Source organism: Syngnathus acus, chromosome 3 (genome assembly GCF_901709675.1).
Source record: "Syngnathus acus chromosome 3, fSynAcu1.2, whole genome shotgun sequence".
In the NCBI taxonomy this organism is placed as follows: Eukaryota; Metazoa; Chordata; class Actinopteri; order Syngnathiformes; family Syngnathidae; genus Syngnathus; species Syngnathus acus.
This window is the reverse complement of record NC_051089.1, coordinates 5,210,435-5,237,018: the sequence shown is the minus strand read 5'-3', so window position 1 is coordinate 5,237,018 and position 26,584 is coordinate 5,210,435. Positions and strand designations below refer to the sequence as shown.

The window sequence follows — 26,584 nt, the reverse complement described above, 5'->3', positions numbered from 1 at the left end:
GAAGAAGGGATTGATTGGAGAGGAAACGTCGACGTAATTACAGATAAGAAAATGTATTTCTGATGAGTTCGAAGCCACAAAATTTCAAAGCCGAATTGAGGCCAACGGATACATAAGAATGATTTGTAAGATAACATTTTCATTTTCCCAACACGTCTGACTTCAGGCTACAAGTACGCGGCATTTTTTCCATTCGTCACCTCGATTGTTGATCTTTCCATTCAGGTGTAGCAATATTTGTCCGCACATGTACAGTGGAGAGGCACGACGCTTCCAAATAGAAAAGTAGAGATGGTGGATTGTGGCTCCGAGGCTTTCATTATGCCTTCCAAATTTCCCGCCGTATGGTCTATTAATTCACAATATAATTGATCAACATTTTTCTATAGCGTCCATTAACTGTTAGCCTGGGGGGGCCAGTCAAAATAGACGCAGACACAAAAGGCCATTATCAGCTGCTACGGTTCTTGTCAATTTAAATGGGTGTCATTCATCAAACCGCCTGCAATAACAAATAAACATATCTGCAACAGGTTTCTGCTTGGAGAAAAAAATTCCGGGCTAAATCAGATATAACATCTTTCAAAATTGAATGACAGTGAGGCCCTCGATAATTGTCGAAATCTTTGCCGTATCTAAATAAAGCAGATAACGATTTTATAACGGAGACAATTTTGACCCCGGACCAGATAATTGCCATTCCCATTATTACAATCAAACAAAATGGAAGGCAGACAAGCATCTATCTCTCCATCTCTTTCAAGCTGTGTCATGTTGCGTGTGTCTTCAGTGAAACTTCCAGCTCACTGTGAGACGCATCTGCAATGCAGTGCCGAGGGAATGGTTGCACCCGAGGGAACAGGAACTCGTGTGTGTCTGTGTCTGTGTGTGCGTGAACAGTAGGAGAAGACAAGCAAAGGCGAGAAGAAGAAAGAAGATGCAAGTGTTGTCAACCAATAAGATGGATGCCTGGGGGACAGGGATAGCTCACACATCATTCAAGGATTTTATATAATACATATGGCAAAGACAGTCGCCGTTACACGGCTATCTAGAATTAAATCTTTACAGTTGCAACCCATCAGTTGGAGGATTTTTTTGCTGTGTTATGGGGGAAAGTTTGAGTTCTGAATGAGCTGCTGTTTGAAGAAAAAGAGAAAGCGCTAAAATCGCTGATGCATTTTCTGCCGTTAATTGAACAAACGAAAACACAAATGGAGGAGTTGCTAATAGTGAGCTAACGCTGTAGTAAACGGACAACGTGACACACTCTGAGTTTATATCACTTGATTGGTCACACGTGGAAAAGGCAGTCAAACATACGTCTGTTTTATGAACCAGCTTAAATTCTCTTTTATTATATTTTCTGTTTTCAAATTTATACATTACAATACAATGTTATCTTCACGTTTTGTTGAGTGACATTATGATTCCTGTTAATAGTTAGAAAATATTTGCAATACAACTAAATTGAGTTAAGAGCTTGGTCATGGAATGAATTCAACCCCTAAGTGAAAATAGCACTGTTTTGTTATTTTCTGCCATTACTGCAGAAACATGGCCCATTTTAAAGTGTCCAAAAATCAAACACAGCGACCATTTGCACCTCAAAGTGCTGTCACATAGAAATGGCGGGGAGGGAGGGTCATCCACCCTGCCTCCCGCAAACGTTATTAATGGCGTCATCATTTTTCCCTCGCTCACTCTATTTCCCCTCTGATAGCGCGGCCCCGCTCGCTCCTGTTCTGCCATGTTTTTGTAATTGCTCCAACAGCCTTCCTTATGCTGAGCGTATACTTTTTTTTGTGTGTCCCTATCCAGAGGCTGTGTGCATATGCATGTGTGTGTGTGTGTGTGTGTGTGTCGTGACTCCCACAATTTCGCCAACCGGGGGGCCGGCTGTGAATTTGTGGGGCAGAACCAAGCTGCAGGGCGAGCGCCACACGAAGCGAAAATGAGCGCCTGCAGGCCACCGTTGTTTGATGACCGTGAAAACACTTGCGGTTAACGCAAAGTGAGTGACCGGCTGTCAAGGGGGAGGCCACGCGTATGTGTGCGTAGCCCTGACTATGCACCACAAGACCTCATTCTATTGTATGTCGCCTTGACGAGCTTTGATGCATCCAGCGGAACTTCATATTGCTGCTTTCAAGTCTATGAGCAGTTCTATTTAATGAAAAACAATCAACGGGTTTTTGTCGCTTCAAATTCAATCGCAATTAAAAACATAAGGGAAGCAAAGGGTAACTAAAAAATATTAATGAACAAACAAGCTTTAGAATTGCTTTACTATAGGTCCTCTAACAACTAACACATGCTAAAAGTAGCTCATGATTAATACAGGTCATAAAAATTCTTTTTTAGGAAGTTTATGAGGAAAGAAAAACATCCTTATTACTGCTTTCAATTGCAGCTGAGGTGAGTGAAACGGTTTGGTCTGGCTTTCCCTGAGGACTGAAAGTCACAGATATGAACCAAGGTTAGATCAAGTGAAGTATAAGTGCAGAGAAATTGCAAAGGAGCAAGTGACCAAGCGTGAGTGCCCGTCGCCGCCGAAACAGCCGCCGTCCCCGACACGGCTGCCGCCTTTTCCCGTCATTAAATGAAGGCACTTACAATGCAGGGAGGGACGTGCGAAAGGGAAGTGAAAGGGAAAAAAACACTCTTCTCAAAAAGGTTATTTCATACCACTTCAGAGCCCAAGAGTTTAGTTTTATAAAAGTATGTGAAGAAGAATATGATGGAAATTGTAAAGACAACCAAGTGAGCAAAGATGTGAACTGCTTTTCTAGTTTCTCTCATAAGTAGCCTGGTTCGCTGTCAGGTTTGTCACCGTCTTTTCTCAACAGGGTTATTTCATACTACTTTAGAGGCCAAGATTGTGTTTTTACAAAATTAAGTGAAGAATATGATGGAAAATTGTAAAGACGACGAAGTGAGCAAAGACATAAATTGCTTTGCTAGCTTTTATTAGCCGTAGCCTGGTTAGCTGTCAGGTTTGTCACACATGATCAAACGTTATCTTCATTTTGGAAGTCTCTTGGCCAATATTTTCAGAGCAAATGACATCTGTTCTGTTTTAACAAAAGAAACACCAAGCAAAAGGTGTAGCTGATGCTATATAAGCTTCCCGTATGTGTTTTCCTCTTAAAAACACAGCGGGCTCTCTCTAATGCAGCGAGTTTGTTCATCAATAATGTCGACGCCAGACGCCACAAGCAGTAAACTACGCGCCGTGATGATGTGGTAAATACAGATGATTACAGAGCAGTTTTCATCATCAATTTAAAGCTCTCTGTGGTTAAATTAGACTCCTCTCACCCGCTGCCCTCCTACATTTGCACCCCCCGCCTAACCAAACCCCCTTACCCTCCCGCCACTGCTATTCTCATGCACACACACGCTTTATTACGCAGTGACATTACCACATCCCTGTAGGCAGCTGTGCATCTCCGTATGACTGATGAGCGTAATTTCTCCCAAACAACAGAATGATCACTTTGGTGGCGAGCGCTTAAAATCGCTCCCTCTCCCTTCCTTCCTCCTCCTGTCCTTGCTCTCGTGTCTTCTTTTCAGCCAGGAAAAACAAAAGGCAACAAAAGAAAGATTTTTTTTCTCCTCTAATGGAAACACATTGATGTGAAATTACTCCTCATGTTCTTAGAATGCCGAGAGCCCCATTAAACACATTTGGTACGAATAACAACATTTAAAGCCACTCAACTTTTATGTTTGTTTATGGGCAACAGTTGGATAATAATACCCATATATGAATAGTACATAGGGGTCTGAGGTACAATGGAAACATTTGAAGGTGACAAGATGGAAGTTCTCGGAAGGTCAAGGCCAGGGATTCCCTTATTAGCATAAATCGTGCACAACCCACAGGCCTGTATATTAGCCCCATATAGCTGTCTGGGCACTACTGTTTACCGGGAGATATACTGAGTGGAAGGCTAGTTACGACTCGTCGGTCTCTCTCCCGGCCTTATAGGTTCAGCCTCAGTGGGCTGTCCTCACGCATTCTCCCATCTGTCAGTCACATGGAGAAAAAAACAAATCCACCTGTCCGCTTAGCTGATTAGGTGGACGCCACCCTGTCGGGGCCTGTCGAGGGTGTGAGAAGTGAGTCGGGCAGCGCCACCCACTGGTGATGGGAAGCTTATTAAGATTGCTCTCCACCTTTCATTATTAATCCATCTAGTATCCATCCAAATAAGAGGATGAAGAACGACTGTCACTGAAGAGTTGCTTTCTGTGTGTAATGAGTCTTTGATCACTAAAGCGAAAGACCTATTTTTTTTTTTGTGGCACAGAGCTATAGCCAAAATTAGTATAGGCGGTAAAAAGTAGTGTATTAAAGTAGCAGTACAGATTCTTGTCTAAACGAGACTCTAGTAGTAAAAGTTGAAATACTGATTAAATTCCTTCAAAAGTAAAAAAGTTAATACATATGTAAACAGTTATTTTGTTGTCATTTTAGTTCTATTTATTTATTCAGACTATCATGTGCGCCAATCTCATAAGCGTGTATGTCCGTCTCTAGTTCTCAAAAGTCGCCATTTGGTTTGTTGGATAAGGGAGACATCTAAAACATCAGCGTCCCTCGAGGACCAGGATTGGACCTCGCTGAGTTAAAGTGTGCCACAATTTTATGCAGCTGCATTTCAGCCGACCCTTTTGAAGGATGTTTGCAATTACAATGCAGCTAATTTAATCCATATCGGGCAATTTTTTTTACAATATACAGAGCTGCTATTCGGGTGCTCAGATTTAATCAGTCGTGTACGTTCAAAAGTGCCATGTCCTCTAAAGAGATTGACAAAGTTGCTGGGGACATATGTGAAATTCCTTAAAGGGATACGGCGAGCTGATGTAGCAGAGGAAAGGATGGTGTTCTGGATGCGAGACGAAATGCCATGTGCCTTTAAGAGGGTTACCCCCCCACCCCCTCTTCCAAATGCCCCCCCCCCTCCCACCACCACCTCCCTCACTCAGCCACACAGACCTTCCTTCTGTGAGCATTGCCGAGGCAGCTCCGGTCCCTCATGTCTCTTTGCGGGGAGCATCAACATACTTCCCGCGGCATCACTGGAGACGATCCAGACCAACGCGTCGGGGAACTCCACGCAACTCCACTAACGGACTTGTGCCGGAGTAGAAATGGGCAAAAGTGTAAATTTTGACAGCGGAACTTCTAAGCGGGACTGAAATGAGAGGTCACTTCTGAGTGGAGAGCGACACCCGAATGGACCGGACCGCTTGAGGAAAGGTCACATCTTAAAGTTACAGGCAAAGTACTTGTTATATTCGGTAGCTACTTCAGGAAAAAGTGAAGTGAAAGTAACAATATAGCCTGTTTTCATTATCGTTATCTGTCCCTGAAGCGCTTTCCAAATGCTATGAAATGGAGACACTCTTTAAAGAATGTCTTGAATGGTCCCGGCAGTGCTTTTGATTCACTAGCCGGGCGTTTATCTTAATTCTCCAGCTCTTTCAGAGAGTCTGCATTAAAGACTGCGTTGATATCGCTGTCGGGGGAGAAGAGAAGAGGGTAATGTTTCTTTTATGAAGTCTGTTTGTAAAACTTTACAGCTGTCAGCAGGAGGAAGAGTCGAGTGGCTTGCCATGACGGGGAAGTAAATAAATCTGGACTTGAAGTGAGGCTTTTGAGGACGGGAGTCATGTTCACGGGGGACAGCGTGGTCAGTGGCCACTTCCTGACTGGGGGTGCGTTCAAGCCCCATCAGGGACTGGAAGTAAATGCGTCGCTTCAAATGGAGAATGGACAACACTTTGGGACTTTTCCTCCATACCAGGGTCAGAACGTCACGAATGCCAGCTTGCCCAAAGTGGAGAACAACGATATTACAACCGCGTTTAAACCGACACCTCAACCGGGGCCTCCCGCTGCACTCAAACTAGGGCAGGAAGGCTTTAAGAAAGTCTGCAGGACCGAGGAGCACGGCCCCAGTCCCTTCCCCGGACTGGCCTCGGGGGTACTGGAGATGCGCGTTAAAGAAGGGAGTAAGATCCGCAACTTGATGGGCTTCGCAATGGCGCGGATGCAAGGCGACCAAGGACTCTGTGGTGCCGGAGAGGGCGGACTCAGACAGGTGGTCTTCACCGGCTCGGGCCGCGCCGTCACCAAGACCATCACGTGTGCCGAGATCATGAAGCGGAAAGTGGGCTCGCTGCACCAGCTGACCAAATTGCAGTATAAGGTGGTCAAGGAGGTGTGGGAGAACACCGAGGGGGGCACGTCAGAGATGACCGTGCACAGAACCGTGCCCTCCATCAGCATCCTGCTATCTAAAGACCCACTGGACCCTCAGGAGCCGGGCTACCAACCCCCAGAGACTCTCGGCGCACTGTGGGAGGACAGTGTCGAGCGCGCCACGGCGTCGGCAATCAAGAGACCCCCGGACACTTTGCCGTTCAGAGGTTTACAGCACTGTAAGCGTGTGTGCTCGGGTGAAGGGGTCTCCGTGACCCCCCTCTTGCACTGACTGGATGTCAGAGTCCACTTGAGCACAACTCTGAGACAATCAGAAGAGCCACTGAGACGGAGCAGCGCTTTGGCACAAGACCTAACTACCAATTGCAGCCTAACTGGGATGTTCTGAGCTTGCCTTCTGTACAGACGGACGTCAAAATTGTGTCAATTATGTACCGGCTGTGAAACCTTAAACCTGATGACGATACTTTTAAGATTGAAAATAAGCCATGAACTGCAAAGACGTTTTTCTTGTTTGTTTCAAGCAAAGGTTACGAAAAAAAATAAACTGCTGAAAACTGCTGATGACAAATGAAAATCTTGACATTGACCATTTTTTTTGTATAAGATGTTTTCTTTCCGCTACGATTTATTTGGGGCTGTGTTGAATGTCAAACTTGCCAGAGGATATTCATTAAAAAAGGTGAAATTGCCTATTTATTTAATCATGCATTTAATCAACTAATCCACCCTAAAAAACCTTTTGTGTTAAAGTTTCATTTTAGACTTCTGGCTGAACCTAGTTACCGACTACTATTTATCCACCAGATGGCGCTACATTTCTTCATTTAAAGCATGCAGCAAAATGTGACACATCATAATGTGTGTGTGTGTGCGCGTGTGTGTGTGTGCCTGCCTGTCTGTTGACAAATGCAAATCACACCATTGTCCATTTTTAATTTGTCCCACTATTAAACACAATTTCCGCCCCTTATGGAAACGCCTATGCTGTATTTTATCTCCGCCCGGCTGAATGCGCAAAGCTGTGATTGAAAAGAAAACCGACTTGCCGATCCTTTCTGATAAGAGCGACGGCGGTAAACTTTTTGGACGTCGCGTAGAAAAAGCTGATTTAATGACAAAGCTGTTGATAAGGCGCATCTCCTCACCCCGCCCCAGCCTGGCAGAGGAGCCCGGCGGCTGGTGGGGATGGGGGGCACAGAAATACAGGCAGCGATTATCATTAAGATAACAACCTAACATCGCACAACACAGCAGAGGGAAGGATTAAAACTAGGGTTGACAGTGGCTCACACTGCACTCTTCCTCAAAAGTATGTAACACATTATCTCCCCCCCCACTACTACCATCACTTTTAGCCTTGGGGCCTGCACGCATATTTTCTGAACAAGGTATATTCTAATTATATTTCTCCAAATGGCCTTAAACAAAAACAATTGATTCTGAAAGGGAGATTTTATCCTAATCAACGAGTTATTTTTCTACTTAATCTACCGTGCCTTTTGGGGATAATAGCCTAGACAAGTGGAAGCGTGTCTGAAGCCGTTTGCCATTGATCTTAATGAAAATCTGCAAACGCAGATGTCAGCATCCTTAAGTAAATTAATCAAAGTGACTCCGCGTAACCGCGGCGACAAATCGACTCTGCATACAGAAAGAAAGAAAGAAATCGCTGCATTTTCCTTGGGATCGTTTTTTCGTAGCCTTTCATCACATTTCAACCGGTGATCGGCGGTCACCCGGACAGTCGAAGAGCCGAACTTAATGATTAACCTCGTAGCAAATCCCATTTGGGGAAAAAAAAAAATTGTCACAAGGCTGAATAAGAAATGCTGCGACTGCAAGCGCTCAGGTGGGAAGCAAAACGGCGTGTCCTCGAAACTAGCCCGAAGGTTATCGCTCCAGGGTCGCCCGTTATCAAGCAGGTAACAGCTTTCATCCCGGAACCGATAGGACAATCGTTGCGCAATGCAGGTCAAAAAGATATTCCCTAATCGACCTGCATCTGCTATCTGGGAATTCTGGTGGGCCGAGCGTAAAATGCAGCGGCGAGGTGGGGGTAATTAGGGGTAACAGCGGAGTGAGAGCGCAGATAAAACATTGTGACAAAAGTATTATCCTGGAGCCAAATCCAATGTGGCTGTGGAGGAATAGCAGAGGAGTCAAGCAAGTAGCAATACGGACAAGGTTATTCACACAACCTGAGAGTCGATTACAGTTATATTATTTGTTTGCAAACAGTCAACATGGATTTGGGGGAGATGCAGGCCCTCACCCAAAACAAAACACATTTATACGTGATGCACGCAGTATATTTAACCCTTATACAGGTTATCTCTATTCTTTATATGAGCCTAAGAAGGCAAACCTCCAAAAAATTACGTTTAAATTTAACTATTGAAAACCATGTAAACTAATAAAGTCCTTTATTATCACATTTTGATTGACTGCCATATTTTTCCCATTCAAAGCATGCAGCAAATAAATTGGAACTTATATTGTTTTCTGCAAGAATGCATGATTTCAACAGAAATAAGCACACCTGAAGCTGGATATTAGTGTCTGTGTATTTTATTTTACCACCAGATGGTGCTACTTTCTCCTAATTTGGACATGTGTGAAAAGCATGCAGCAAAACACCACGTTTTTCAGTTTAATGCAAGAATGCTCTGCTTTTGAAATCTTGGGATGATGTGTTACTGATGTCGGTATGTGTGGCCTAGCTTATTTCGTTCACCAGATGGCACGACTTTTCCTATTCAAAGCATGCAGCAAAAATTCACACCTTTTTGTATTATTCATAGTGTGGATGTAAAAAGTGTTTCAGGCCACACTCTGTCTAGTGTCCACACATCGATTCAACGGGTTTGAAAATATTTTTCCCATGTTTCTTTTTTGCTTGGGCTTAGAAATGCATTCCTTCTCATTGACGGCTATTTCTTATGTAAAGCAAAATATTACCAAAAGGTAAACACGACACCCTCGTAATCAACATTAGTTTTAAGACTGACGCGTTGGCGATTTCTTATGAGGGCACGCAAGAGTAACATTGTGTTTACTAAGGGTGGGAAAAGCAGCATATGCTTTGAATGTCAATGAGTTCATTTTGAAAGTTAACATAATGAAAGTGTTGGTGCTTATTCGTTCGGCCGCCGCCTCGGATGAGAGTGAGGTCTCGCGGATGGCGTGGGAGTTCGCTATCTGGCAGCCTCCAGATGGCTCCGTCTTCTCTTATCTAGAAGAATGGGGTGCTGCCTCAATTTTTCAAGCCGCCTTATCTGGGAATCCTTTTAAATTTAATATTTACAGAGGCCTATGTTTTGTGCCGGAGTGGAGTCGACATTGCTCCAGTCGGTTGCGTAGCTGCTGTTGTTTTGTTTTTTTCGTTTAACTCTTCAAGTGAGGGTGGGGGGGTGATGACTGATTACGTGACAGAGACGAGAGAATAGGAGTGGAAGAAATGCCAAACAAAACGAAGAAGGCTACAAAAGGAAACATTTCATTTGCGACTTTGCATTGAACGCAAAAATGATGACTATGTAATTACAAAAACAAAGCTCATACTTGAAGATACCGTATACAAACAAACTGGGCTTTGTCACTTTTTAGGCACAAGAATACACGTTTTACAAAATATACTTAAAATTATAAAACAAAAATATTAATATGAAACATCAGAATGCATATTAAAAGTGTCTGAGATTATATTGGAGACATAAAGAGAGACAGATCAGACACTCCACAGGCCTCATTTGTAATTTTACCACTAGATGCTGCTTTGCTATTTCAACTTTTTTGTTGTTGTCGGGGATTGCACAGACCACTCACCAGCGCCTCCAACCCTGAGGCTGGAATTACGGAGAAGAGCGTGTCATGGCCGCCACAACATCAATACCAAAAGTTCATAAACAAGATTTTTTTTTCCCAGAGAATTGACATTTTAAATTGCATGAGGATTTAGGAAATTCGTATCCTCCAAAACATGAATATATTCAAAGCTTAATAGTACGGTGCCTTAAGTACAGCAAGAGACTAAGAAACGTTCGTTAGTTAAACACGCCATTGTGTGAACCTCCATTACATTAAATCCCTCCTTTATTGAAGATTTTAGGAGAACACTTAAGCAGCCCTTGAAATGTCTTATTGTAACATAAGGACTATGGCACAAACGAGCAGCTACTCCTTGGCAAAGTGTCCGCTTATGTTCTTTTCATTTTGAAGGAAAAATAAATAAATAAAACAATAAAGCCTCCGCGTTGGATTAATCAGTGCGTCCGAGGATGTAATTGCAGTGCTGGAGTCAAAAGCTGGAATTGCAGATAATGAACACATGGCCGTGAGGCTGCCAACATCCAGGGCAGAAGAAATGACAAGTTACAAAACTGTGACTTCAGCATTATTTAAAGCCTCACTAGGAAATGAGGGCACTTTGTAATTGCTTTCGACAGCAGGCCATTTTTTTTTTTAGCAAATGTTACTTCCGTCTCACTAGTGACCACACGAAAACTCTCCAATATGTTAAAACTTCAATTAGGAGTACTGACTTCAATATTTTAATTAGTATATATATTTTTTTTTTACAGTCAAAGGAGGGTGAAAAATATAAAATTATTTACTGTATAGGCTGAGTTGCCACTGTGATAAGAGTGTGTAGCATCGGAAGAAGATGATTCATTCCTGACGTGTCTTTTCAATTAAGTCCCATATGTGTTGACCTAAACCTCCACCTCAATAAATAAATAAATGAATAAATAAATAAATACTACACAGCACTAGCTTGTGGCTGTGTAGCATTACGGAAACTGCACTATCAAATATAAACCATCCTTTGGAATATGCTTATTTTACAAGTACAAAAAATGGATGATAGATAAACAGTTTTAACGATCACAATTATAAAAATGAGTTGTACATTGCTGCCCTCTGGTGGCGACACTTCAAAGAACCACAACTGAGATTTAGCGAACAGTAAGCTTGAAATGCCATTAAATCATCATACTGCAATATACAACGTATTGTGATTATTATAGATAAAATTAAATAATTATATATAATGAATTAAATGGTAAAAATGGAGATGTAAATAGGTTGTGGCGCTGTTTGAGGTTATGCTCATCCATATGTGCCTCAGCCACTGGGAAATGTGTGCTATCTAAGATCTGCTATTAAGTGTGATAATTCATATCAATATATTGAGTTTTGTTTGTTTTAACTATACAAAGTACAAGTGCAAAAAACTGTATAGTAAAATAATTTATTGAAGGGAATCAAATCATAGAAATGTATACTTTTTTGATGTGATAGGTTTTGTAATTTAGTAAAAAAAATCTATCAAAGTTAGTACTGCCGACATGAATTTACAATATAAAAGTAACTACTGTACAAAGGTGGATATTTCTTGACATTGATACAAACCAGTTTGGTGTTGGGGCAGAACACGTCAACAAAGCAAAAATAAAATTACTGAACTGAATGGAATTAAATTTAACTGACTTAAAAGTAAATCTATTTCGGGATTTTTGGCATTGTTCTGTCATTGCACTACTTTTCGTTCATCCTCCCTTTAAAACAAACTGCTCACATCATCTGAGAACAAAAACTATGAACATATAAGTTAAAACAAAACAAAAAAAAGTTTGCATGCAAATTGAATACTTAAGTCTTACACTAAGTAAAGTCTCTTACCTTATGAACGTGAAAAACTAAAAGAGTCAAATAAATAAATAAATAAAGTGCACGCCCCTCCCCCTCGGAATCCCGCAAAAATCTAAATCCTCCTTGACCTTGTGTACACTACGTCCTGCTTCTACTATACATTGCATCAGGTTGGGGAACCCATGTGTCATGTGATCCAGTCCACCATCGGAGAACTGAAATGACCCACAGTAGGAAAAAGATTCTTCCCCCCTTAACTGCTCAAAATAAATGTTCTGATAATCTACTGGACCATTATCTTATATATAAAGACACCCTATTCTAATGTGAACAGCTAACCCTTGAGGAGGAATGTTGAAGCACCTCCGTGGTCCGTTCTGATTGGTCACGAGTAGATGGTGATGACCTCGCGTCCGCCACCTCGCACGAGCAGCACCCTCTCCAAACCTTCCGTCAAAACCTCCAAAAACTCCATATCTGAAGTGGGCGCAAAAGTGAAGGGAACAACGGCAAAAAATTGCTCTCGTGGTGCGTCCCTTGCCGAGGCGATAAAAGGATACAATTCTCGTCTCCGTCCGTGTCACGGGGCGGTCCCGGCATGTTAAGGAGCACTAACCGAGCGTCGTGGGACCTGTTGACGATCACCTCGTTCAGCTTCACGGCTGTGTGCATGCGCCGCACGTTGGACTGGTCCCTGGAGTTGAAAATGGATACTTGTGTATATTTTCTTAAAAAGTTAGAAAAAGATGTTTTGTTCTGTGTCGCATGGTTTGGCGGGCTAGTTTAGCTCATTAGCATGTAACTCTATACTATACTTCTGAAGTAAACCAACTAAATTAAAACACAATGATAAAGAATACAAATATAATTGAAATTTTAACCACTTACCATACTGTAGCTACACTTATCAGAAAATTCTTAACAAGTATCATATTTTCACACACTATAAGGCACTTTGGGTTAAAAGGCGCAGACTCAATTACGGCGGCTATTTCTATAAATCGACGGCGCACCGCGTCATACTGCTAAAACATACGGAATACAAAAAAGTTAGCTAACCAAAGAGTTCGGTAATACTTCATTCTTCTATTTAATATACTGTACTCACATTATTGTTAATCAATCTTCATCCACAAATCCATCAAAGTCCTCATCTTCTGTTTCCCAAATAAACAGCTGGGAAAGTTCGCCATTAAATACGTCGAGTTGCCGGAGTCAGTCTCGTAGTAACGTTGCTCTTCAGCAATGAGCCCAATTTCCCAGAGAGCTCGGACAAGGGTTAAAGCCGATACTTTTGCCCAGGCATCCACAATCTTTCTTGGCGCTGTACTCTACATATTAAACCTTATTAAAAGGCGGCCCTTCGATTTTTGAGAAAATTAAAGTCTTTTAAATGCGCATCATGGTGCAGAAAATACGGTACAGCAAATGTTAGATACTTTTCCCCAAGTAACATTCAAGAAAACTCCCGTGCCTGGTTCCGGACATACTACAAGTGTGAGCAAACTACATACAAGGACTTTGGCATCATTGCGAGTATTTCAATGTTAAGAAAATGCGACTCACGGTTTGAGGCTCATGAGCTCTCTGAAGTTTTCGGGCGCATTGTTTCTGATTCTCCTCTCAGCTTCGCATTTCTCCTTCGTCCACGTCATGTGAACGTTCTCCGGCAGAGGACTGTCCAATGTGTCCTCCTCCTCGTCCGAGTACAAACTTCCCATTCGCACCAGTGAATGTCTGTCCTTAATAAGTTGGGCCTGTGAGGAGAAAGGATGTTCGTCAGAATTCCAGGCGTTGCCATTTTGATGAGACTTGTGTGTTACCTCTCTCTTCCTCTCTGCGCCGGACAGTCTCATCTGCCTCAGCATCTGAGATCTCTGCTCCATCATCAGCGTGCGCTCGTAAGTGTACGCCGAGATGTCGCTATCGTGCTGAAACGCATCGGTGGATTCTTACTCGATAACATCAATCAAAAACTTCTTGATTATCATCTCTGCTCACAGTGGGGCTTCTCATCTCACTGCATGAGATCATTTCTTACCATCTCCACCACTTCCACTTCTGCCTCTATCCTCAACTGGTAGAGGAATGTGGCTAAATCCTTCTTCATCTGGATGCTGTTGTCATCCATCTGGGCGACAGTGAAGATACGCATTTGGCATTTTCTCCACACCTGAGAGAAAAAAAAAAAAGCCAGAGTTTACTAATCAAACTTTCAGCCAAATAGTTTTCTCCATTTGATTTGCGCCGTCGTACTTTATGTTGCTTGAGCAGGAAAGGCAGCAGCATGAGCATTCCCCCATCGTGGACTATCCACCACACGTCAATGCTGCCGTCGGTGAAGCGCTCGTGGTTGCTCGGGTAGAACGACACGTTTTTGGGCACCATTAGAGCCAGGTGGGCCGCAGTGGTGCAACGGACTGTGTCTGTGCGGAGATGAGAACACGAAGACCATTTAGGGCTTAATTGAATCATAGCGGCCCAGGACGTGAGGATGCTTATCGTCTTAATGTTCCAATATACAATATGTCAGGCGGCAATTATAGCAGGATGTTCACTTGGCAGTTCACAATTCAAGCGCAGCCAATTATTCAGTCAATTATTAAGTTTAGGACTTTAAAGGTTACACAAAGGAGAGTGCAGGCTGGATATATACACAAAAGTACAAAATGTACTTCAATTTAAAATAAATCAGTAAAAATTTAACAACAGGCTCTGAAACGGAAGTTTTAAGTAAAAAAAAAAAAAGGCTGAAAATTTCTGCTTTTAAATCCAGTTAATTAAATATTTAATTCATAACTGAGGTCTTTAAAGGCATTTTCTAAATAAAGTTTCCACTATCTTTTTCTTGCACAGTCTGTTCTTTTAGTCATTTTACTAGGCTACTAATTTATTTATTTAGTATTGTTTTTTTAAATGTCTCAAGTTCTTTTGTTTTTAAATGCTCTTAAATATTATGTACTTTTAACAATGTGAAGCACATAAAGTTAGCTTGTCTATAAAATGTGCTATCTACTGTAAAAAAAAAAAAAAACGGAACTCTGACATTTGACCTAAAGGTAACCTAGGCCTCTATCTACAGCAGTGTCTCAAGGGCTTACTGATAAAAGTCTTCCAAGCTCGAGGATCCTCGCTTTGCCTCCAGCCGTACGGCCATCCCATCATCACCGTGTTGTGCTTCATGCCGCCGAGACCGCAGGACTGGATCAGGTGGACGATGCCCTCCCTCACCTTGCTCGCCACCACCACCTGACAGAAACCCTTGACCCTCTCAATGTCCATCATGTTCTTGATGGTCTGGCGGGATAAATTTAAAAAAATAAATAAACAAGATAATGATCGTACACAATGCACAACTGTTGAGAACCACCTTCATGTACCTGTTCTGCTGCTTGCAGTTCTCCGTAGCTTTCCAGGAAATTTCCCTGGATGACAGATCCCACAATGGTAAGACCCTTCCCGGCCTTTAGCTGCGAGGCAAAAGTCATCAGGCGGGGATATTTAATGTGGAGATCCTCATCCAGCTTTGACAGAACCAACAGCTGAGGTCTGTTGGGCAACAGAGACATCATTATTTTCAAGATGATGTACACGGAGATGGTTTGGTCTGACATAAATAATTTGCAGGAAAACGTCAGCGTACCTCCAGTTCTTGGTATGCGGGGGTCCCACTTCTAACCTTAACAGGGCATAGCGTGCAGCACTTAGGGAAAGTCCTCTGATGCCATCTCCCCACTCCTTCTCTGCTCTGTGTGGGAAAAACACAATACGCTAAAACGAAAGCAGACATAAGAGCCAAACAACATTAAAGCTATGAACATACCCCTGGTACTCGATGTACTTGTAGATCATCCCAGCAATGCCCATGGCCACAATAGCGTAATACCAGGAGGAGATGAACATCAGGGCCAAGCACATGCTCATTCCGAGGAAGGATAGAGTCCTTTGTGAGATAAAACATGAAATGTTCATTCCTGCAGATCCAGGGATACACTCTAGTCTAGAAAAAAAAAACCTTGTCAAGCTTATCCAAGTGGAATGGAGCAGTTTAAGGTTGTTCTCACCAGTGGTAGTATCTGAACCTCGGCCTCCAGTTGGGGGTGCGAAGGAGTGTTTGCACGGCACAGGCCAGGTTGACAAAGAGGTAGCACATCAGGAAAAACCTGCAAGAAAAACAAACACATGGATCTTATTTTATTGGGTTTGGTGATTGGATCTACACAAGCATACATCATTTTATATAGCTATCATGGCCAAAACAAAACCAACAACCAAACAAATTGATTAAATATTTTTTTTAACATCAAGACATCCTAAAAAATTCAAATAATTTAAAGTGGGACCTTATTAAAAATATCTACAATAGTATTGATTTAAAAAAAAAACTGCTACCTTTTCACTCTCAGTTAAAATATGTTTAATTGGCTACAACAAAAGGTGCAAAGTCGAGGCAACACAAAGCAAGTCAACTTACATGGAAAGAATAGGTGCCACCATATCCAATGAGGCGATCAGGATACCAAGCTCAGCTATGAGAACAGTCAGCAATAGGGCCCATGTTGGCTCACCATTAGCCTTCCCATGAGCAAAAACCTGAAACAAAAAAATAAAAATCAGCAAAGCAAAAATCGTACATTGCTTCTCTCTTCTGATTAAACAGGGTTGGTCTTCAGGCTCTGTTCTGAAATGCATAACCCACAACGTGATTTTTTTTCTCACTCTGAGGAACGGGATGATATTGTCCGTAGCGATAGCCTGAAGAAGTCTAGGCGCTCCAGTGAGTGTCTGCAGACCTGCCCCCACCGTGGAGAAGAAGGAACCGATGACAATCACCCAAGGGGATGGCCAGGACAGAGTTCCTACGACCAAATTGTTCCTAACGGCATCACCAAACCTGAAGGCACAAACGAGTTGAATTTAACAAAGTATAGAAGCAAATATGACAGTTTGCAAAAAGATGACTTACTTGTCTCTTAGGACCACACCTTCCACACAGGCCCCAAACAAAATCACAGATGTTAGATCTTAAAGCAAAAGGTCAAGGGATTTACAGTGGCATCAGGTGAATTTCCAACCAAAAGATTCAATTTGATATCGTCACCCAAATAAGGATACAGACAAGAGTCGTGGTGGTAATAGCTAAGATGGTTCCAATGGGAATGGATTTCTGAGCATCCCGGAGATCTCCAGACCGGTTGGAGCCTGCCATAATGCCTATAAAGCACAACATAATGGTTAATATTAATTCATTCACCAGCAGCACAGTTAAAATAGATATTCGTCGATGGCAGAGAGTTAATGTTAAAATGTCTTTTCAAATTCACAAGAAATCCAAATAGCACAAAGGTGGAAATGTCCTACCCAGTATATGACAATCTCACCTGTGGCCGAGGGGAAGAAGATGCCCACCAGCAGCATAAAGGACGTGGCGATGTCTGCAGAGACATACATGCCAAAGTGCTCCATGGTGCTGTGGGAGTCCACCGACGCGAGGCCATCCTTCTCCAGTATCTCGCCTTTCTGCAGGTAGTCGCCCCATAAGTTGTCTACCAGAAACAGAAAACACGAGTCGGTCCTGTTTTTTTTTTATTACATTTGCCACAGGTTTTATTTTATTATATTTTGCTTTATTTTATTAGGTATGCCATTTGTGAACCTTGAAAAAAAAAAAACATTCCGCAAAAGGGCTCTCATCAATACCTTTAAATATTCCACTAGCCAATCCGGGAATGCCCTGGATTTCTGTGACGTTATTCTGCAGGAAATAGTCATCACACTGTGCGCTGCTCGCGTTCCCCGGAAGGCAGAACATGTCCCACAGCTGACTGGGTGCTGTGACGTTGCCAATGGTGACGGTCTTTGCGCACACATCAAAACGATCTCTGACCAAGGTCCTGTTGCCAAGCATGCAAATCCTAACGCAATAATAAAAAACAATCAAAGTCAGCAAAAGAGTTCAAACAGCTCTCAGTAGGATGCTCTACACAAACTTACGGGAATTCTGGCGGATGAGAGACGGACTTGATCGCGCCGGCGTAGATGGAGATGATTGAAATAATGACGCAGGCGAGGAAGAGCGAGGCCAACTTATTGACATATTTGACCCCCACGAAAACCACCACGGCCATAAGGCTGAGGCAGATGGTGCCGTAGACGCGCATGTTGTTCAGCATCGCGCTGTCGGTGCCGTGGTGGTCCGCAGCATGAAAGATGGCGGCCTGAGGCACCAGGTATTGCTAAGAAAGAAAGAAAATACAGAAATAATTTAGATCTTCCCCCATTTATGAAATACTACGAGAAAATGTATCTTAAATATTTGAACGTTTTATTATATGACCATTTTTTATTTTAACATTATATGCATACAAATATGGTTCCTGTACTAAAAAACTAACCAAGAATATTTCAATGGCTCCGAGGATGTACATGGCGGAAGCAAAGGTGGTGCCAAGGTAGAAGCACAGGCCCACAGCTCCTCCAAATTCTGGACCCAGAGAGCGTGAGATCATAAAGTAGGCCCCGCCGGCTAGAAAAAGGAAACACATTGTTACAAACCAGATGCTCCAAAATGCAGTTTTACACCATTTTAATGACAAATAAGACTATTATCTGTAGACGCAGCGATTCAAACATTACCTGGAACGACACCATTTGTTGCAATGGCACTCATTGATATGGCCGTGAGCATGGTCTGCAAAAGGAAAAGGGACAGTGCAATTAAAAAAAATAAAAAAAGGGGTTGGCACGGATATCGGGTGGGGACATCTGTGTGGCACGCTAACATCCACCCATCAAAATGATGCCTGGGCACATCATCTTCCAACTGACTAAGCATAATCCCTCCTGAAATAATTACTAGCGTTTATTATTGCTGTATCCTGGAAATACAGTTCATACGACTACAACGCTGATTACGTAAGACGGTGGTAGTAACGGCGGCTCGCTCTGCAGAAATAAAAGTCTAAGTGGCCACTATTGACGACAACAAAACCAGATATGCTAATGTTGCGGCTCGTTTAGATTCTATTGACCGGTACCCGGTGGGCACAGGATGATGACCCACATTGGGCTTGAAATCCAGTCGGCATATTAGCCCAGTTTGTGTGGGCGAGTGCGTACTTACACACGTGCAGCACATGATAACAATTAACAGGGACTGCATGATGCCAGCCACCCCGACGATCCACGTCAGTCGCAGGAAGAGGATGACCCCGAAAATGTTCTGGAGGCACGGTAAGTAGACGCCCATCAGAGTGCCCATGTTGGGGGACTGAGGGGGAGGCAAAGAGAGAGAGGGGGGGCGGGGGGGGGGGGGGGGGGGGTTATTGAATAATTCAGGAAACAGCGGTATTGATGATCATTATTGATTGGTGTACTCTTTAAAAGGTCACTGCAGAGTGTTACTGCTCTTACATGAACAGTGGACGCTATCCAAGCCAAGCTTGCCGGACAATCTGTCAGCAAGTTTTCATATAAAAGCTGGCCAGGAAAGCCCTGTTGTTTCATTTTACCCTTTGCACCGTCGCACTGACCTTGGGAGTCTTTCTGCGCGAAGCCTCCGCGCTCTCCTCTTCCTCATGCTCCTTGGCTCCCTGGGTGATGTTTGTGTAGCTGACCAAGCGACTGAGCAGAGAAGACACTTTGGGTCGGATGTCCAGCTCTTCCTGGATGAAGGGCAACAGGGATATAAAATCTTGCAAAACTATTTTTAAAAAAAGAGCTAAGGTTGTTGATTTTGATAAACAACGCAGTAAATACCTCGAACAAGGCCAAGTTCCTATCGTAGAAGTCCTTCTTCTCATCAGGACTGTTGAGAAATGGGTGGTCTTCTTTGTGATTGCCATGTCCTGTCATTGGGACCAAATGATACAAATTAGAACTACATTGATATAAGGATCTGCTTGGAACGTTTTGCAGACATACCTCAGACAATGATGCTATTTTATTACAATAATTTGCGCACACACATTTTCTATAGACTTGTTCTTAGTAGGGTTTGCAAGTCGACCATTGGGCACATAAAGACAAACAAGCATTCAACACAGATGATGATCAGGAACGCTTTTATAGTCTGAAAAATATTTATTTTAATTTTATTCACACTCGTATTCACACATATGGACGTTTTAGATTAATTCAATTTACCTAACATGTATGATTTGGGAATATATTGAACATGCAAACTCCACAAAGTAGGGCCAAATTTGAGATTTGAGGCAAAAATGCAGACGATAAAGCCATCTTGCTGCCCACTGAACCAACTACTGGAGCTTTTTTTGGCCCAGAGTGTTCGACCTGTCTCAGGTTCCAAGTGTATCCTCTCCAAACTCTTTCAGCTCCCTTCTTCAAAATGAGATAAATCACATACTGTACAGTCTTATCGTAAGGAGTCAAGTTACTATATAAGGGTCCTTGCCAAATACAACTTCACGACATCCCATCTAATTCAAGTAACACACAGGATGGCGCCAAACTAGAAATGTATGCATGCAAATGTACGAGCCCAAAATGACACCAGCAACAAACCTCGCATCCCTTTTTTTGGGGGGTAAAAAATGTGTTTCAAGAAATAATCACCTGCAGCACCACTGGTTAATAATAAATATGTCTCCCCACTCACCTGTGCTCAGTGTGGCAATGTAGCTGCTGCGGGTGGTGTCACTGAGGCTCAGCATAGTTATGAGCGGCAGTGTTGTGCACGCTGCACTCACATCACCAACTACTGTCCAGGACGCCCGCTCACCCTGGGTCAACACCCACTGCGGGGCCTGATCCAAACACGTGTGATGCCACAAGAGGCCGGGCTCAATGATGCAGCACAGAACCTTGTGTTATCGTACGTGAATGTAATCGTCTCTCACTGAGGTGCATATTTAAGTAGAGGGCAGAACTAGCAAATAAATGGATGTATTTTGTTTAATCACCATCAAAATACTTCACAGATGAGTTGCAGTAAGGTGGGGAAATTAAAAAGAACACAACACTCCCATCTAGTGTTTGGGTGGAGTCAATACATTAAACGCAATTTTAAATAGACTATCAGGTTCATTCACGTGTTGAGGAATAAATCTCTCATTTACTCATTTATACTTGCGAGAAGAATATGTATTTGCACTTTTAAAATGTTTATTTTATTTTATTTCTCATTTTTTATTTTACAGTATTGACAACACAAAATGTGATAAAAAAAAAAAGATTTGAACTACACTACATAATACCAAACTTCTTACAACAAAATATTTTGAGTACAAAACAAGCTTTTCATCTGCAGTGCAGCTCCACTCAGATCTTTCTCAACAATTTAAGTGCCCATCAGCTCCATATTGGAAAAGCAGCTTACCTGCTAAAGTTCCCCAATAATGATTGCATTAGAGATTTAGCACTGAGAAGCTGATTAGCGCAATCTATTTCCAATTTAATATTGTTTCTACTCCACCGCATACATTCTCTGATATCCTAACAATGATACAAGATTGTCAAATTCTACAAATGCCGATGTTTATGATGGCATCCCTCTCACCAGTACATTCATGATGAACTTTATTTTTAATGGCTGTTTGACTGGCAGTCTTAAGGAAAGGACTTTTTCCATGCGGAACGACATCTTAAGAATGCTAGCAGCAAAATATTTTAGTGCTGATCAGCGCTAATAATGAGCCAATGTTCCTTCTTTGCCATCACAAAACGGGAATACAAAGCAAAACATTGGGTGAGGAAGCATAGCCAGAGGTTGCTGGCAGTCACATTGCACAACTGTAAACTATCCGCCCAAACTGGTGAATGTATGGGAGTACTCTTTTGGCTTGACCACAATGACGGCAGTGTTATGGCGGCGGGGCCGGTTTCTGGGCCAGACAGAGCTGAGTTTTGTCATTTCCTCCCTGGTTACATGACTAAAATAGAACAAAAAACTACATTAGAACCAAATATGTCATTTATTATCTATTTTTTCCTACACTGCTTGTGAAAACACAAATCTGGTTTCTGCAATGACCTAAAGTTAAAATTAAAAAAAAAAGCAAGACAAACGTCAAACACAAAAACAATGACAACTGCAGAATGATGATGCCATTGTTGTCGTACATCTCCATGGCCATGAAGCAAACTTTCCTTATTATAGCACACGCCTGTTCTCCTCATTCACCACAGTCTCACTTCCTTTTTTGACACCATGTAGTCAACATGGCAGCTGCCCGCGAACTAGGATGTCATTGCTTCAGACAAACTATTATTTACGCCTTTAAGAAAATATTACTTCATTATTTTTCGTTGTTGTTTTGCATGGCATTGATATTTTTTGCAGTATGAAATCTAACTCAATCTTTAACATTTGACATTTTGTTTAAGCCATTCTTTATGAAAGGACCTGATGTGCAAAAAAACAAGAATGTGTTGATGTCATCGTTTTTATGTGGGAAATGTGAACTGGCCAAGTGGGGCCGGTGTCAGTGAACTTCAGATGACTCAACACAGTCACGTACGAGCCCCGGGTCAATGGGACATTGTAAAAGCCTTTAAATGTCTGTATTTACTGTCTGCTATGTTTTCTTTATGCAACACAATGTTTAAAATCCGTGACAAGAGAAATAATAGAAAGTTGGTACCAATGCGAGCAAACGGATTCTGTGAAAGTGTTCAATGAAATATAACTCAAGGTAGAGAACTTATTTGGACTTAAGCTGAGTCTTTAACCTGTCACAGTAAGCACACTCTTCCACTTTGAAATAAAATTTAAAATGCAGCTCAGTAAGCGTGTGGGTTTGAACAAAATCAAGCCTTTGGTTCAGTCCGATTCATTTCAAAGACCGCACCCAGGGTGAGTCTGTTATTCCAAAACATGTTTCTTTCCTAGAGCCCATGTACAAATCCCACATAATCACACTCTTTGCCTTTTGCTTGCTCTTCTTGTTTTGAATCCTCCCCCTCTTCTTTCTTGTGCAAACACGGTAGAAACACGTGAGTGACAAGCTGAGGCAGAAATGTGCTGCAGCCCATTTTGGGGAAAGCAAATCCTCCCAGACGGGAGCACCATCTTTTGTGCCAGGCGGCCTTTAGAGGCCTTTTTTAGGTGTGCGCTATCAACGCAGCCCTCCCTTCCCCCTCCACATCCCCAGTTGTGCATCCCTTCATTAAGTCAACTTTTGAAACTTGTAAAGCGATTTGCATACTCCAAAGAGCTTGCAAAACGTGTTTGTTGCCTTGTTAGAATTGCCATGGTAACCACACAACCAGCTGTTGAGCAGAGGTGCTCGCCACTAGCCACGCTGAGCTAATTCCAAACTTTTAAAAAAAGTTGTGCGGCTTACCGTCAGAGCTGACCGTGTCTTGATTATCCAGTGGGCCACCATCGCCGTGGTCCACGGAGTTGATCCCCTCCAGACTGTCATAGCCAGACTGGGCTCGATCCCTCACGGGTACCACCGTAAAATGAGGCATGATTTCATCCCCAACTCCAGCTGAGCGTAACAGGCTAGCTTGTTAGCTCCTCTTCCCACTAATGGCAACTGCATTCCACTATCCTGCTCTCACTTCCCCCAGGCCCGGCTATGATTGCAATCCACGCCCACTGACCGGCCCCTATTCTGAGGTGGAGTTCCGAACTGGGAACGACCATGAGAAGACATTTGGGTTCGCTGACAAAGCAGGAGGAGTTTCCCGATGTGAGGGTTGGCTTATGTGAAGTCATCCTCCCTTTGCAAAGGTTACGCTGATCCCTCAGCTTTGTGTGTGTCCATCCTGACTTTCATCAACAGCTTTGTGTTCAAGGTCCGGACTTTGTGGGCCTTTTGACTGCTACGTGGCAGTCTGGAAAACAAGGCAGAACCAATGAGAGCTGCACGTAAAATTTGAAAGAGTTTGCAGATGTTTGCATAAGTATTACCTCTCTCTCTCTCTCTCTCTCTCTCTCTCTCTCTCTCTCTCTCTCTCTCTCTGCCCCCGCTTTTCAAGAGTAGTCCTAAAACCATAAAATTGGCAGATCAAAGCAGAACGTCTGTCAGAAGGCACTCGAAGAGCTTGCTAACGACACTTTTTGGGTGCCACTTTATGAGCTGTCTTACTTTTATTGTTAGGATCGCATGATAAATGGTCTTTGGAACATAGTTGAGGCTGGATTATGATTGTGTTTGGAGAACAGAGGACATAAAACAACCTCCATGTGCGCACATGCCAAATTGTGCAAGTCGTGACAATACAAACATAAGTAATACGTAAGACTCGCAAAAATAATAAAAAGCCTCTTATGTTCACTATTATTATTATTATCATTATTAGTCGCCTTATAGTACCAATCGGATACGAATCTGATTTTTAGCCACATTTGAAAACGGCTTGTTTCCGATCTGAATCTCTCCACTTTATGGCTCTTATTCTGCCATGTTGCTTATTTTTAAGTATTTTTTAAATTTTTGACTTGTAATGAATGCTGTCAACCACTAGATGCCGACATTGAATCGCTTCACGTACCCTCACCGCTGCTTGTTGTACTGCTTAGTTATGACCACTAGAGGTCAGATTTGTGATAGAAAATACAGAATGAGCTGCAGCCAAACCATTAGGAACGCCTACTAAATGTAATTAGTTCCCACTGAAATTAATACAACAAAATTTGTCATTATCATTTTTAAATTTACATTATTTGTTGTATTTAGTATGATCTGATATGACAGATGTTACTAATTAAATGTATATTATGTGTATTTTGGTTTGAAAAAAAATTGTGAAATTAATTCTCTACAGTCTACATAATTGTTTTACGACGCACTACTCGACAAACTGTCACTCTTAATATCCTCTTGTATGTTCATTGTGCAGAAATGTAATACAAAACAACTGTTTGGCGGCATTTCCCCGACAAGGCATCATTTTCCCACAGTCGCTCATGTCTACTTTTCAAACTGTCATAAGATAAAGAACAAGTAAATGCTACTTCATGGCTCAGTCTAATTGGGAGTGAAGGCTATAAGCTCCTCTTGCCTCCGTCAGCCAGTGACATTGATTTGGATTTTCTAATACAGAGCCCGAGGGGGCTTAAGTCAATCCAATTAACTTTGGCTGCCATCAATAGCTTGACATGGCTGCTTCGCAATGGTCACACAATGGCCGCTTGTGGCAGCTTTAATGCAGTACCCAAGAGCAGGCTGTGTTTTTTCAAATGCCTCTGGGAAAAAATCCAACTTTAAAGTGGTACAAAACTTCTCGGTTTGAATCTTGCATGACGTCACGCAAGAGCTCAGCATACCTCTGGAGACCTCAGTTCAGCAAGCTGCCATACATTTCTTTCTCTTTAACTACTTTGTAAGATTTTTGCCTAAAAAGAAAGGTTATTTCTCGTCAAATTTATTCCTATGGGAAAAAGAATTCAGTTAAAAATCCAAATGAATACGATTGGTCCACTGTAAGTGGTGTCAAAAATCCCCCCCTACACACACACACTTTTTTGGCCTGCCTTTGATGTGATCCCTTCCGTCTCCTATCATGTATGTTTTCACACCCCATTTACTTCACCGGGTGGTGCTTATCTGAGCATAATTACATGTAGCAACCCCTCAAAGTTATGTGTAGTTAATTTTTTAGCATAGTTGCCCTCTTAGTTAGAAGCACCACTTGAGGACTGTGATTAAATTAGTTGTGAAATTATACCTTGGAAAATATATAAAAGATGATATGTAAACATTGAATAGAAAAAGCTACTCTATATGTAATAATTTCAGAAGTAAGACACGCTAGCATGGTAGAAATCGAACAAAAACAACTGTACAAGCATTGACTATTTGACTTCATTGGATTTGTCAGTCAAATGATTTAGGTCAATCTGAACAAAACATTTGTAAAGTTACCACACCAAAGACTACACCCCTGAAAGCACAAAATTAAAGCAATGCATCTTTTTTAACATACAATAATATAAGAGAGGTTGAAGATGAATTGCAGGGCTGTGGTATTTCACAACTTTAAGTCTTTATGAAGAACTGCCGAGTTCATTGATAAATGACAGAATACTTTCCATATTGCCTTCAGCCAGCCTGTCAAAACCTTGTTTATTGTCTCCATACTATATTTAACACCCTCAATGTTCCCATCAGTCCCTCCATCCAAAGGCCACCAGACGCCTAAGCTCACTTTTGATTTTATCTGACTAGAAAGTAACTGGGATGAAGTCTAACCTTGCGGCGCATCTGACGGAGCACAAAAACCGAAGATAATACAAAAAGTTGCTTTACTGCGTAAAAGCCAAAGACACATATACTAATTTCTGAACCAATTGCTATTTGTGAGAGAAAAAAAACATGTTTTTGTATAGTAGTGATTTTTTTATGTCGTCATATTAAAAGCTGTTTACTTATTTTTACACTTCTATGACAGTAAATAATATGGAAAAATGTCATTTGCCTGTCCTATTAAAAAGTTTTATGTTGGGATAAAAACGATGTCCCATAGTGAAAATCGTAAATCAAAGGTTCAATATTGCTTATTCTTTCCGCTACGCCTTCACTTAAAAACAAAATTGCACAGGATATGTTTTAAATCATTATATACAAAAAGCAGTTGCATGCACAAGCTGTCCTCCAGAAAATAAATGGACAACATAACAAGACAGTTATTGTGTGACCAAGTGCAGACGAAGAACCAGCTCAAATGTAATTAGACTCTACAGTAAAACGTTAAAGTAGAAGGTGAAATTGCAGAAGA

At 42.0% G+C, this 26,584-nt stretch overlaps 2 protein-coding genes across 4 annotated transcripts in view; one reads left to right on the top strand and one right to left on the bottom strand.

The window, feature by feature from the left end:
• The window catches only part of slc12a4 (solute carrier family 12 member 4), a 193,484-nt gene extending 169,972 nt beyond the window's left edge, over positions 1 to 23,512 (bottom strand). The window contains exons 1-24 of one of the 3 annotated variants that reach the window (XM_037246909.1): positions 23,200 to 23,506; positions 19,652 to 19,740; positions 19,426 to 19,557; positions 19,017 to 19,163; positions 18,530 to 18,584; positions 18,289 to 18,419; positions 17,888 to 18,129; positions 17,594 to 17,808; positions 17,275 to 17,439; positions 17,009 to 17,107; positions 16,860 to 16,917; positions 16,613 to 16,787; positions 16,368 to 16,486; positions 15,958 to 16,056; positions 15,717 to 15,836; positions 15,537 to 15,641; positions 15,274 to 15,442; positions 14,995 to 15,190; positions 14,150 to 14,319; positions 13,935 to 14,066; positions 13,717 to 13,824; positions 13,460 to 13,650; positions 12,454 to 12,587; positions 11,475 to 12,370 (exon numbers count right to left, since the gene is read on the bottom strand). In XM_037246909.1, the coding sequence (XP_037102804.1) occupies positions 12,279 to 12,370; positions 12,454 to 12,587; positions 13,460 to 13,650; positions 13,717 to 13,824; positions 13,935 to 14,066; positions 14,150 to 14,319; positions 14,995 to 15,190; positions 15,274 to 15,442; positions 15,537 to 15,641; positions 15,717 to 15,836; positions 15,958 to 16,056; positions 16,368 to 16,486; positions 16,613 to 16,787; positions 16,860 to 16,917; positions 17,009 to 17,107; positions 17,275 to 17,439; positions 17,594 to 17,808; positions 17,888 to 18,129; positions 18,289 to 18,419; positions 18,530 to 18,584; positions 19,017 to 19,163; positions 19,426 to 19,557; positions 19,652 to 19,740; positions 23,200 to 23,329 (3,273 nt within the window). In that variant the 5' untranslated portion in view covers positions 23,330 to 23,506 and the 3' untranslated portion in view covers positions 11,475 to 12,278. Of the gene's footprint in view, positions 1 to 11,474; positions 12,371 to 12,453; positions 12,588 to 13,459; positions 13,825 to 13,934; positions 14,067 to 14,149; positions 14,320 to 14,994; positions 15,191 to 15,273; positions 15,443 to 15,536; positions 15,642 to 15,716; positions 15,837 to 15,957; positions 16,057 to 16,367; positions 16,487 to 16,612; positions 16,788 to 16,859; positions 16,918 to 17,008; positions 17,108 to 17,274; positions 17,440 to 17,593; positions 17,809 to 17,887; positions 18,130 to 18,288; positions 18,420 to 18,529; positions 18,585 to 19,016; positions 19,164 to 19,425; positions 19,558 to 19,651; positions 19,741 to 23,199 lie in introns of those variants that run through there. The other 2 variants (XM_037246908.1, XR_005097485.1) reach the window with 2 other exon arrangements.
• On the top strand, positions 5,008 to 7,211 carry rpp25b (ribonuclease P and MRP subunit p25, b). The gene has a single exon (XM_037246940.1). The coding sequence runs from the start codon at positions 5,685 to 5,687 to the stop codon at positions 6,507 to 6,509; it is 825 nt and encodes a 274-aa protein (XP_037102835.1). The 5' UTR covers positions 5,008 to 5,684; the 3' UTR covers positions 6,510 to 7,211.
• Positions 23,513 to 26,584: the final 3,072 nt, after the last annotated feature.

What these genes read in the sequence shown, in the direction of transcription:
- rpp25b (XM_037246940.1), top strand. Translation starts at nt 5,685, where the DNA reads ATGTTCACGGGGGACAGCGTGGTCAGTGGCCACTTCCTGACTGGGGGT.